At 37.2% G+C, this 14,197-nt stretch overlaps 1 protein-coding gene across 6 annotated transcripts in view; it reads left to right on the top strand.

Annotated features, from left to right (window-relative positions):
• Positions 1–14,197, top strand: part of Ppp1r12a (protein phosphatase 1 regulatory subunit 12A) — a 112,142-nt gene that overhangs the window by 29,653 nt on the left and 68,292 nt on the right. For all 6 annotated transcript variants that reach the window (XM_041677475.1, XM_041677448.1, XM_041677466.1 and 3 more), the window contains exon 2: positions 10,097–10,227. In XM_041677475.1, coding sequence (XP_041533409.1) covers positions 10,097–10,227 — 131 coding nt within the window. The remainder of the gene's footprint in view (positions 1–10,096; positions 10,228–14,197) is intronic.

Raw genomic sequence — 14,197 nt, 5'->3', positions numbered from 1 at the left:
CTGGGTGGCTGACTAGTAGGGCTGCTTTGCCCTCTGATCTTCAGACAAGTTTTAGTTATTAAAACACAAATAATATGCCACTGTAGATTTAAGTACTCCTTAAGATAGAAATTCTGGGACCATTATGAGAGGTTTTGTTTCCCTCACCTATGCCCCCAAATCTCGGTTAATACTTTAGTCCATACAATTTATAATAGCTCTTTTTATTTTATATTTGTATTGCATTATAAAATAAAAATATATTATATTTAAAATATATTTATATATTTTACTTTATATTTCATCCTATTGGACTATAAAGTATGTGAGTGCAGAAATCTAGTCTGTGTTCTTCACCATTGCATTCCTAGCAGCCAACACTTGTGCACTCAATAATTGTTGAATTGGTGGAGAAACCATGTTCTCTATTACTGTCTGACTTGCTGAACCTTGAAGAAGCAACTAGATGATAAAAACAATGATATATTTGTTTTTGGAAAGCCATAAGAACTGTAATGTCCTCACTAGAAGACACTTTGGCAAAAACAACTCAGTGACTTAAAGATGTTTTGTCAATTAATAATTTGGTATGCATTCCGACTTATTTTCATTTGTCAGATCAAGGGCAAGAATTGCATCTTGATGCATAATTTTGGGCTGTGCTAGGAATTGACTTAGGACTTAATGAATGCTAGGCTGTATTCGCAGCCGTCTTTCTCAGACCGGCTTCCCTGGCTTGCCCAGCCTGGCCTAGAGCACTCTGTGCCTCACATCGGCCTTGAACTCGGGTCCTCTCGCCTCGGTCACACTGCATTCACAGTCTTCTCTCGCCTGCTTCTTCTCGTTTGCTTCAGTAAAATTGCAGATCTTTTATTTCCTCCCTTCAACTAACGCTGTTTTCTCATTGATAAGTTGATTTGCTAAACTCTTATGTCTGAGTTTGTAATCATGATTGCTAAACTCAGGCTTTGCTTTTCTTTTTTCATAATTAAAAATTTATATCTCAAAGACAGAAGCAAGGGATTTCTAGTCCCTTGTCAAGTAAATCATTGAAATAACATTTTTAGGTACTATATAATGTATAGGCAGATTTTGTTTTTTAGGACTCATAGTTGAGAATAAAGACTGTAAATTATGAATCTGTAATAAGATAGCATCTCTCACATATAACTAAATATAATTGTATGTGAGGTTAGTGTTTTGATTCCTGTCTCAATGTTTATTATGTACTTATGGATTAGCCACTGTGCAAAGGAAATCAAGGAGACTGTGCCCTCTAGTGCTTGATAGATTGTACAGAGTGGGCAATTAGTAAAAATTATTAATGAGAGAATAATGCTAGAATTTGAATCATTTCATAGTTCTAAGAATTTTAAATTTTAGAAGAAGTGTTCTCTTTCTAAGTCCCTAAATGAAAATGTAGCCTCTAAAATTTTAGGTTTAACTTCTGCTTTCTAGATCTTTATTCACAAAGGGAAAAACTATAATTAGATTTGAACATGTCTTAATCTTTGGATATCTGTTTCCAGTTTTGAGGTGTTCTTATTCAAATACTTAGTGTTAGGTGAGTATTTAAGCAGTGTTTAAACTTTCTCCATAGAAATTTAATTATTTGCAAAATTTTTGTCATGTTTATTACTTTTTAATAGTCTATTTGCCATCTCTAGTTCACCCAGCTAATAAATATATAGTGTCTTTTTTACTGTCAAAGAAAAGACACAATCATTATAATAGCACAGGTGTAAGCTGTTTCCTTTTCTGAAACAAGGGGTTTCTTCTGGATTAATAACTATGTTGAATCTGTCTTTTATCATTTGGATGTATCCTTTTTAAGGGGGGGCGCTATGTGTTCCATACACCTGCTTATATGGTGGGGCAGTAGAAAGCTTAAACCTTCTGCAGTGCCGAAGTGCTCCTTGCTTTCATAAAATTAGGTAGTAGATGGCCTCTGTAGATTCTCACACTTAGTGACTGGGCAGTTCTTAGTGCAAGGCCATGGTGCTTGTTACTTTGTGTAAGAATACAGCTTGGAGTCCTTATAGCCAACTCACACTTATAATTCCTCTTTGAAAACGTCTTGCTGAACTTTAAGATGGAATGAGACCATGATTTGGACACTGACATTTCAGGTCCTCTTGAACATGTCTGTGACACGACTGTATGGACCGTTTCCTAGTGGAGCCACGGATTGTTGTTTCTGTCACTAGAGTTTTGTTTCTTGTAAGAGTCATACAGAGTTTATGTTTTCATGTTGTCCTTTACATGCCAATAACCGGTACTAATGATTAGGCATAAGCATTTTAATTATTGCTGGTAATTAGATTTTCACACTAAATTGCTATAATTACGTGCATATACAACTGCTGTTTTCCATTGCTCTGTTTTTTGCATCTTATCTAATTTGCATGACTAAGCTTATGGAAGACTGTTTGAAGGAGGCTTGGGATCCCAAGATACTCTTAGTGGATCATCTAAAACTTCATTATCCATTTGTAGGTGGAACTCTTACCACAGTGTAGTAAAGGTAATATTTGACAGTTTTTCTTCATTTAACATTCTTTTAAAATTTAAAGAGGGGAAAATGTTTACTCTTAGAATAAAAATATTAAAAATGAAAAAAATTAAGTGGGAAGGATTTAGCACCTGAGTGTGTAGTTACAGAAAAACAGTAGCCTAGTCATTTGATGGGTACTGCTTTGTGTTGTTAATTCATGGGCCTCCACTGTAAACTTTTCTGGATACTGTTGTTACCGTCCTCTTTCCAGAAGCTCTGTCTCGGCAGGTGAGCAGTCCTCCCAAGGAGATGACTCCCGGACAGTCTGCCTCCAGAGTGTGCATTTAACAAAAACACTTTGAGAAGGACTAGAACGATATTAGAACTTATTTTAAGTACTATTGTTTCTGTAGTTGTGATTTTGCCTAATTAAACTATATAGATGCTGAATACATTGGTTTTGGCCTATTTTAGGAATACAGTTTAATGTTATCAAAGCTAAACAGGTTCAATACAAAATTTGTCTTTGGGCTCTGCCTTGAAGTTTTGTTTTTTTGGTAGCCCCTTTATGCATACTTCAATTTTTTTTATGCACACACATGAGACAATAAAAACAGAAATCTTACATACTTGAAGCAGTTTGTTGAGTAAATTTGCAGCTCAAATTAATGTGCTCCCTGGACCTAAAATTAAAGGATGAAGACATCTCCCACAGCCATTTACTGTTGGTAATTGGCCTGGATGTGCATTCAGTAAAAACTTAAGCCATGCCTGTTAAGATTTTAGAAATATATTTGATTCATTGTTTCTTACCTTGTATGGCTCAGTAACTGACCAAATTTAGACAAGTATTTTAAGTCTGCAAGTCACGTGTCTCTTAATGTGCTGCATGTGTTAGCTTCTGATTCTTCTTGCAACAGCATTTTTTATGCCTTGCCAGTGTATGTGTGGCTTATAAATGAACAGTTTGAACAATTTACACCTTGAATTTGAGATGTAGATAGAATACAAGTTTGTGATAGTGTTAGCATTAATTCATATTAAAACATTACAACTTATGAACTAAGCAGATTTAGCATTAGTTATTTTACATATTTGTGCTATTTTTGCATTATATTAAGTTAAACTTACACATATTTAAAATTCAGATACTCATTTATTATAAAATAGATATTTCCTATATGCTATTTTTTCAAGTAGCCTTCATCAAATGAAGAAGCTTGAAAAATACATCTTTTTTCCCCCTAAACATTTTCATAAGAAGGCAACTAAGACTCTTCTGCATCCTACTCCCCTTTATCTTTACCATGTTCTACTTCACGTTGTTTGTTATATACAAGGCTCTGTTGCACAGTTATTTTTACTTTAAACTCAGATATATATCTCCTGTAGGAAAATGAGATTCTGTTTCAAATGGCTAATCTAACTGTATAGAAGTTTATTAAGATGTATAGACTTTGGGTTGGGTTAATTTTGGTGTGTGATGGGTTTTCATTTAAAACATATTTTTCTTTGCTGATTGAATAAAATGCTATAGATGTCTTTATTCTAAGTAGAGTATGCTGATTATAATTTATTTCTGTTGGTGGACTTTTCTGTTCTGCCAGCCCGCTTCCAAGTAACCACACAGAGACTTATTATTAATTATAAATGCTCAGCCAGTAACTTAGGCTTGTTACTAACTAGCTCTTAGAACTTAAATTAACCCATTCCTATTCATCTGTGTGCTGCCCCAAGGCTTGCTCAGTTACCTCATCTAATGTATTGCCCACTCTGTTTGCTCTGCATCTCATGGCTTCTCCTTGAGACTCCTGAGACTCCGCCCTTTTTCCCTGCATTTTCTCTGCACCAAAACTCCTGCCTAGACATCAGCCAGTCAGCTCTATTAACCAATGAAAGTAATACGTATTCACAGTGAACAAAAGGATTATTCCATAGCAAACTTCTTATTTATGATTTTACAATCACTTTCCTTCATTTTTTCAACAATTTCAGGTCCCATTATTTTATTTGTTTGTTTTAAGATACAATTATGTCATTTCATTCCTCAGATCTTAAGATTTTAAGAAATTACCTCAGTGTAGTAATTTCCTAGTTTATATGTATTGCCAAAACTGAAAGTTTGCAAGTTAAATACATATTCAGATTTCTAAGCTCATTTATTCAGAATTAATAAAATCACTGTATTTCCCCCTCTGTCTACTCTTTGAAACTCTAGTTTTCATCCCCATAAGTGGCTTTCCCTTGCCCTTCTTTATTCTTAATTTTTATTAAACCTTATAGTTTCTCAAAGTTTCAACACAAACCCTTAATCCCAGGAGGCAGAGGCAGGTAGGCCTCTGACTTTAGGCCGGCCTGTTCTATGTAGGAAGTTTCAGGCTAGCCAGCACTACAAAGTGTGGCTTTTTTTTCTTAAGTCACTTAAATTTTCTTCATATAGTTCCCCCTTGTTATTTGCTGCCGCCGCCCATGCCTAGGATGAAGATGGCCATTCCTCTCCATATGCTTCTGGTGATGGTTTTGATATCCTGCTGGGATCATGAAATTCTTCTGCTGTAAAACTATGTGCATTTTCAGATGTCATCTTGAATCCCACCTTGATTTCTTCTGTCTCTCACTGCTGTTACTCTGAGCCACTGTTACTGCAGGAGCATGGTATATCCTTTTCTAAAAAGTCTCCTGTATGTTTGACTTTTCTTTGAAACCATAATTCCATTTGCATTATAAACATTCGTTGAGCAATCTTATATTTTGTATTGATGATAATTAGAATTCTGTCTTGGAGTCTATGAGAATTAGCAAAAAGTGAAGAGAACTCAGTGGTTTTTTTTTTTTTTTAGGAAAATGATTATGATGCTTAGAAATATCTCCAGTAAGTTAATGTGAAGTATCATTTTCTTTTAAATAACATTCTGTAAAGTACTTCCTAACACAGTCAAGTTTTGTATCACTTGTTTGTTTTGATATTACATAGCTGTGGTTGTCAAATCCCTTATAACTATTTTACCTTTAACCACTGCCCACAAAAGACCACAAGTTTAAATTAATAATAATTGCTACCTATTAATTTATGATCAGAATATGTTTTAAGTACTTTGAACCCTTCTATGACTTATAAATTGTTGAAGGGGAGTCCCAGATGTATATGAATTTTTAACATGTTAGAGAATTTTAGTGATATGTAAATGTCAGCTTCTTCCCTGGACTGGAAATACTAAGATACTAATGCCACAGGCTGTGTGTGTGTGTGTGTGTGTGTGTGTGTGTGTGTGTGTGTGTGTGTGTTTAAGCCAGAGGTGGATGTCCAGTGTTTTCTCTGTTGCTCTAATAAGACAGGATCTTGGTGACCTGGAGCTCATCACTTTAACCCCCCTGGGATCTTGTTGGCTCCCTCTGCCTAGCACTGGGATTCAGGTGCATATCTGTGCCTAGCACTGGGATGCAGGTGCACATCTGTGCCTAGCACTGGGATGCAGGTGCGTATCTGTGCCTAGCACTGGGATTCAGGTTCATATCTGTGCCTAGCACTGGGATTCAGGTGCGTATCTGTGCCTAGCACTGGGATTCAGGTGCGTATCTGTGCCTAGCACTGGGATTCAGGTGCGTATCTGTGCCTAGCACTGGGATTCAGGTGCATATCTGTGCCTAGCACTGGGATTCAGGTGCGTATCTGTGCCTAGCACTGGGATTCAGGTGCATATCTGTGCCTAGCACTGGGATTCAGGTGCGTATCTGTGCCTAGCACTGGGATTCAGGTGCGTATCTGTGCCTTGCACTGGGATTCAGGTGCATATCTGTGCCTAGCACTGGGATTCAGGTGCATATCTGTGCCTAGCACTGGGATTCAGGTGTGTATCTGTGCCTAGCACTGGGATGCAGGTGCATATCTGTGCCTAGCACTGGGATTCAGGTGCATATCTGTGCCTAGCACTGGGATTCAGGTGCGTATCTGTGCCTAGCACTGGGATTCAGGTGCATATCTGTGCCTAGCTTTTCATGTGAGGCCTGGGGACCCAGACTCGGATTTTCATGCTTGTGGTGCAGACACTTCACCAGCTGAGCCATTTCCTCTGCCCCTCATGATTTTCTTCTTCAGAGAAATGCTACTAGCAGCATTTTTCTTGCTTCTGGAGAAAGTACATGTATTGTGGAATCAGAGACAACTCTGTTAGTGTCCAGACTGTCACTTATGCTACTTCTTTAAACTTGTAAATCCTTTTAGGTCTTTTAAAGTCTGCATTCGTGTGTCCTTCCACATGCCAAATACCATAAAAAGTATTAAGTTATCAAAAACTTTCTTTTTATTAAACTTTTGTGTTAACAGTAAGATAAATTGATGGTGAGCAATTAAGCAAAAATATGTAACATGTTGTAGGGTAAGTGACATGGAGAAAATGGTAGGGCAGGAGTTTGTGGGTTTTATATGGAGACCAGAAAAGACCTTATCAAAAAGGTGATATTTGCTGGTGCCTGGAGCTCATCGCTAGTGCTTACCTAGAATGTATGAGACCTTGGGATCTGTTCCCAATACCACTGTCCCATTCCCACTCCCTACCCCAAAAATCTGTGAAGCTAATTTGTTGTAATTGCTCAGGAACGAAGAGTTGCCGAACAGTTAGGGATTTTTAATGAGAGTTTTCCAGCACCCCTTTTAGTCATCTCACGACAGCTTATAACTCCAGCTCCAAGGGATCCGACACCCTTTTCTGGGCCCTGCCAAGTGTACACTCACACACATTAATTAGTTAATTGAAAGAAGACATTTAGACAAAGACTCTTGTTTTATCTGACATCAGTCATCCCCAAACTGCTTTCACTTACATTGAAATGGTCTTTACAAGGCTCTTTTGTAGGAATAACCAAACATACACTATCACACACACACACACACACACACACACACACACACACACACAAACCCTACTGACAGGGGGCTCATCCTCTCTACTGTACTTCACTATATGGTTTGTATGCCCTGTTCTATGTGGTCTCCTTTAAGGAGAGAGACTTTTATAACAGCTCATTGGCTCAAAAGTGAGTGCTTTTGTATTATTTATCTTTGGCTATGCAACACTGGTGGCTGTTGTTGGAATCCTTGACCACCCAAAAGCAGGTGGTGTGCTGTCACTGACTGTCGGCCTCCTCTTTGGGGCCTTAGTGAACTTGAGGGTGTGACAGCGTCTCAAGAATTCAGGAACATTTGGGTTTGTTTTCCCAGCTGCATGAAGGGCCTTGTCTTATATTCTGGGAATGCGATTCTACAGCTCTGGAAAAACTATCTTTTAATCATAGGTACAGTTTTGCTGATGGTTGCAAACTTGGACTTCGTATGCTGAGTCGACTCCATAGTAGTCAACATCTCAACTTGGATTGATGAGTTAAAATTTTCTCTGTACTCTGCTAACTGCGTCCTAGTTAAGCAATCTGACATTTTACTTAAACAGCACAGCAACAAAATGACTTTTAATTGGGGGAGGGGGTGCACTGTTAAAATTACAACCCATTAGATGTGGTGAGTTTCCAACCTAAGAGCTTAGTGATACCCTCAATGTAGTTTTGATTTTTGTATAATTTTGTTCTCTACTTTCTGTAGCAACAGATAAAATGTTAGATACCAGCATTGGGGACCTTGACACCCATGGTTTTGCTCAGAACACTGGGGGGTAAATCTCATGGTGAAATACAGGATGTATATGCTTTTGCTGGTTATTTTGAATACAAGCCAACTATGAAATTATGTTAAATAAAATGTCAGCAAAAAATGAAGTTTACTGTAGATAGCACAGAAAAGAGGAGCTGTGTGTTTTATCTTTCAGTTTCAGATCAGTTTTGCCATTCAAATCTTTTTGTTGTTTTCTTTTTAGAAGATAGTTTCTTTTCCTAAGTATAAGCAGATACTTTGGTTTGAGAGCTGGTTAGGTATTTGTTTGTTTGTGTTGATGCTTTTTTAGGATAGGATCTCCCTTTGTAGCATTGGTTGGCTTTATTCATGTTGCTCTTATCTCTCCATTCTCCAGTGAGGGATTCTGGGATTGGGTTTCCTGGACTGAAGTTTCAGGCAGTTGTGAGCCACCATGTGTCGGTATTGGTAACTGAGCCTGGTTTCTCAGTGAGAACAGGATCCCTCTTAACCTCTGTGCTACCTCTCCAGTCCCCTCTCCAGACTTCCTTATTTATGCTTAAGTTTTGAAGATTCGATGAGTTCTTATAGATTACATTAATATTTACAGAGTCATGTGTTAGAAATGAGGAGCACGCCTTTAATCCCAGCACTCGGGAGGCAAAGGCAGGCGGATCTCTGTGAGTTCGAGACCAGCCTGGTCTACAGAGCTAGTTCCAGGACAGGCTCCAAAGCCACAGAGAAACCCTGTCTCGAAAAACCAAAAAATAAATAAATAAATAAATAAATAAATCGAATAAAATTACAATAACTTAGAAATAAATTTTTCTGATCTATGAGATATCGAAACAAGTAAAGTGCTTTTCCTACAAGACTTATGGTCTGTCTGTCTGGTGCCCACATAGAGGCGGAAGGAAAGAACTGACTCCTCAGAATTATTCTCTTACCTCCACACACATGCGTGTGCACACCCTCATGCATACAGTAATAATACATTAATTTTTTTCTCATGCTACATAAAGAGTATTTTAAAATCAAAACTATTTTCTTTTAAAAACTTGAATTTCACATTGGTGATGTATTAGTTGCATGTCTAGTATTGGTGTTAATTTCTGTTCTTGAAATGATAGACTGACTTTGTTCATTTTAAAGAAATCAATTTTCCAGAAATTAAATTCACCATATACTCGCTGTGGCTTGTCATTAGGGAAAAGTAATGCCCATTAGAAAAGTAGCTAGTTGTAACAAGCCGCTTGTATAAATGCTTCTGAAGACACCTGTCATGTCCAGAAAAGGGCTTTAATGTATACTTCCTGCTTTATGCCGTGGCGTATTAGACGAACACTACCCAGGAGTTGAGATCTGATACAGTTTACATCTTTATTGCTTTTGCTTTTCAAGTGTTACTTGTCACAAAGTCACGGGGAAATAATTTTTTGATGTTATTTTGAAAATAATATGGTAATTTCCTAAAAGGGTCTTGGATCCTTTCCATTCCCTAATCTCCTAATAGACCACCTTTTGGAAATCTCCGCTATAGTCAGTAAAGGTGTTATTACTTAGTTATAATACGTTGCTTGCTAAGTATATCTGTCTTTTGTTTTGTTGAGGCAGGCCCTTGCTATGTAACTCACTGTGTAAATCAGGCTGGCCTCAAATTGTTGGCATTCACTTACCTCCATCTTCCTGATGCTAAGACTGCAGATGTGTGCCTACATGTGTGGCTTGATTTGTTCTGTTACATTTTAGTGGGTTGTGTTGGTTTTCCTGCTTGGGTTGGCATAAAGAATAGTCGCCTGCCATACTATTATGTGGATTTAAGGGAGGACTCGCGGAATCTAGTGTGATTGTACTGTTTGATGGCTGTACAGTCATTATTGTTACAGATTAATTTACAGAGGATAGATTTAAAGATGCATAAAGCAGAAGTTTTAATCTGTTGACTTGTTTTTCAGACTGTTGATTCAGTTTTTTTCTAGTCATGCTTTCTATTTTGTTTTCAGGCTTGCATTGATGACAATGTTGATATGGTGAAGTTTCTGGTAGAAAATGGAGCAAATATCAATCAACCTGACAATGAAGGCTGGATACCACTCCATGCAGCCGCTTCCTGTGGATATCTTGATATTGCAGAGTAAGCCAGTTCTGTGTTTTAGTGTTATACTAATATCAAAAACATTTTATAAAAATCCTTGTGAACGTTTAATCCTGCAACCTTAACTCCTAAAATTTCTTTTCAGGAAAGAAAGCTAGCAATTCTTGTGCATTCAAATATTAAGTTTTTTACTGCTGGGGCCCTTTGCATTTTGTATTAAAATCAATAATGCATACATTGTCCATTTGTTTTCTTTTGGGTGTAGCTATAGTCTGACTGAATGATGCAGGGTTAGTCTTGTCTACTGTGTAATCGTGAAATCGTCAGAAAGGAACAGTTCTTAACTGAGTTCCATTGCTAAATGGAGAATGATGCATAATTCTCCAATTGACCTCATTAGCTTTTCTTAAGATCATTTTCTGGAAGTATATCTTGTAGTGAGAGTCACTCTATTCTCAACTGCCTTTTATGTATGAGTACTTTGTTCAAACATTTAGTATGTGAATATAGATATATTAAAATGTTTCTGTTAAATTAGTTTTTATTACTATGCATACCATTGTGTAATCTATTTTCTTATATCAGATTTTAACAAGTACTAAATACTGAATATGTTAAGCACAGTAAAATGAACAAGAGCTACTAAAGTAGAGCACTTTTGAAATACTTTCATAAAGTTATGTGAAAGAGTTAAAAGGGGGGGAAAACCAACTACTGTTTGCAGACCATAGTTGGCAGCAAGAAGGGACTATTGTAATTAACTTTTAGTAAGCCTTCATTGTGAATCTCACTGTGGTTTTTATTTTCTGCATGTATATGAAAATTGGATATATATGTTTTAAGGGGAAACAATATAGTGTAATAAAAAATGGCCTGGCCTAGAAACACGAAGATTTGTATTTCTTCAGCTTTATTTTAGGTTTGCCACTAATCTGTTAGAGGTTTGTTTCTTCTTTCTGAGGCCTGAACTGTTTGCTCTACACTAGAGAAGTCTTGGTAGATATGTGAGGTGTTTGTGAGTACAGATGTGCATGCACATGTGTGTGTGTGTTCGGAGGACAGGGGCAGCTCTGTTACTGTTTATCAGACGCTTTCTAATGGAGTTTTGAAGCAGGGGATCTCACTGGTCTGGAACTAGGTGAGTAGATGAAGCTGGCTGACCCCTAAGGTGCAGAGATCTACCGAGCTCCACACCCCTAGCGCTGGGATTAAACTCACACGTCAGCACGGTCTTTATATATATATAATTTCTTTGCATAGATTCTGTTGAATCATAAACCTACTGAGTCAGTTGTCATGCCTTCAGTTATATGTGACAGAATTTAAAATTTAAAACAACTTAGTCAGCAAGGACATTTGTCCTATACAATAGTATGTAGTTTTGAAGAATGGCTTCATTCATTCATTCATTCATTCAGATTTATTAAACTATTTAATATTATCATCAAGGACTTGGATCATTTCAGGATTTTCTTCTGAATGTCCTACCTACAGATTTTAGTCTTAGCCATGTTTCCTCTCATTCACAAGATTATTACTACAGTTCGAGAATTGTGGCTTTATACATACATTCACATCTAAGAGCTTAATTAAAAATGGGTCAATAATTTGGCTATTGTAAGTAGTACTACAGTAAGCATTGATGTGCCATTGTCTCTTTGATATATCAGTGTCTTAGGGTTTCTGTTGTGATAAAACATCATGAGCAAAAGCAGCTTGGAAAGGAAAGGGATTATTTCAGTTTACAGCTCTCAGGTCACATCTGTGATTGAAGAACTTCAGGGCAGGTACTCTAGGCGGGAACCTGGAAACAGGAACCAAAACAGAGGCCTTAGAGGAATACTGCTTACAGGTTTGCTCACTCATGGCTTGTTCAGCCTGCTTTCTTATACAACCTACGACCACCTGCCTAGGAGTGGTACCATGTCATCCACAGTGAGCTGGGCCCTCTCCAATCAATCACTGATTAAGAAAGTGTTCCACAGGGTTGCCTGCAGGCCAATCTGATGAAGGCATTTTCTCAACTAACGTTCCCTCTTCCTAGATGACCCTAGCTTGTGTCAAGTTGACATAAAACTAGCCAACACCATTGGGCTTAGAAACCTTGGTGCAAATGCCCGGAAGTTTGTGGCATAGTAGGGTTATATAAGAGATAGACTTTTAGATCTATTTTGAGAAAGTTCACTTCTGACTTCCATAGTGGCTGCACTAGTTTAACTTCTGAGTAGGCTTCTCTGTTGCCATGTCCTTGCCATCATTTGGTGGTCTTTTTTAATGACTACCTTTACAACTGGGATGAGACAGAATCTCAGTGTAGTTTTGATTTGCATTTCTTTGATGGTGCATTTCTTGTAGTGAAAATGAACATTTTTAAATGTTTTCTGTCATTTGTGTTTTATCTTTTAAGAACGTTCTTCTCATGTTAGTTTTTTCAGTTCTTGTGTGTTCTTGATATTAATTTATGTAAAAAATACAAGCTATAATTTTTTTCTCTCACTATATGCTGTCTCTTCACTTGAATATTTCCTTTACTAAACAGAAGCTTCCTAGTTTGATGAAATTTCCCTTGTTAGTTGTTGGCGTCATTTCCTGTGAGACTGGAGTCTTGTTCAGAAAGTCTTTCCTGTTCCCATTCAGGTGTTACCCCTGCTATTTTCATTTTAACAGTTCAGAGGATTAGCTCTTTGATCCTGTGCAGTTGATCTTAATACAGGGAAGCAATAGGGATCCGGTTTCATTCTTTTGTGTGTGGCTATGCAATTTTATTATCATCACTGTCTGTTGAAGAGGCTATTTCAGTGTGTATTTTTTAACATGTTTTCCAAAGTCAGGTGCCTACATGTGTTTACATTTGCCTTGACTCTAATACTCCACTGATCTCCGTGTCTGTTTCGTGCTGGTACCTTGCTCTGTTCTGTGATAAAATTTGCAACAGATTATGCTGATAGCTCCAGCACTGTGCTTTTGTTCAGCAGTGCTTTGACTATCAAGGTCTTTTGTGCTTCTTTGTGAATAAGATGGTTTAACCTTGGGGTTTTGATGAGTTGTGTAGAATCTGTAGATTGTTTTTGGTAGTATATATACATTTTTCTAGTCTATGAGTATGGCAAATCTTTCCATTTTCTGATTTCTTTCTCAGTTTCCTTTGTGACTTTTGTACAGTTTTCATTGTAGAATCTTTTCCCTTCCTTTGTTAGGTTTAGTGTGATATAGTTCATGGTATTACAGAGATGTTTGTGGGTTTTGTTTAATTTTTTTGGAGGCAGTTATGGAAGTTTTTCCCCTTTCTTTCTAAAATGTTTATTATTGGCATATAGTAAAATTGTTGGTTTTTATGTTGACTTTTATATCCTACTGTTCTGCCGATGTTTTTATCACCTCTAAGAGTTTTCTGGTGGGGTCTTGAGGGCCTCTTTATTTTTAGAACCAAGTCATCTACAGGTTAGAAGGCTTTGATGTCTTCATTTTCTACTTATACTCCAATCATTTTTTTCTCCTTGGTCTACTGTTTTTTTCTGTGTTGATTTTAACATACTAATTACTTTTCAAGTTAAGCATCTTTTGAAGCTCGTACATTTACATTTGATATACTTCAGCCTATGACAGTTGCCTTTACTTGGTTAACAAATTATACTGTAATTCTTGAAGAAGCCCTACTCTTTTGTAATGTGTTCCAAGAGTGTACATTGCTACTGGATTGGTAATTTCTTCGTTCATAATCCAATAGAGGTGTTATTCTTTAGTCCTCTCTTCATGGCCAGACATTATAGGATCAAAATAACACAACATTGCTGATGAGCTTTGTCATGTATTGCACATACATTCGCCCGAGTGTCCAGTACTGATGACAGTGTTTTGTTTTTGGTATTTTCTTTCTGTATTTAGGATATTTGACTTGTGAATTTGTTGAATGATTTTGTTTTGTGTTTGCAGTAGATTTTATTATATCACCTGTGCAGCCTGGTACTTGACATGTAGCTTAGGCTGGCCTCAAACTAATGAATCTCCA

The sequence above is a fragment of the Microtus oregoni genome, unplaced genomic scaffold (assembly GCF_018167655.1).
Source record: "Microtus oregoni isolate MIOR12 unplaced genomic scaffold, Mior012 000001F_ref0000356, whole genome shotgun sequence".
Lineage (NCBI taxonomy): Eukaryota > Metazoa > Chordata > Mammalia > Rodentia > Cricetidae > Microtus > Microtus oregoni.
Note: the sequence above shows the minus strand (reverse complement) of the source record. Positions and strands in the feature narration are given on the sequence as shown.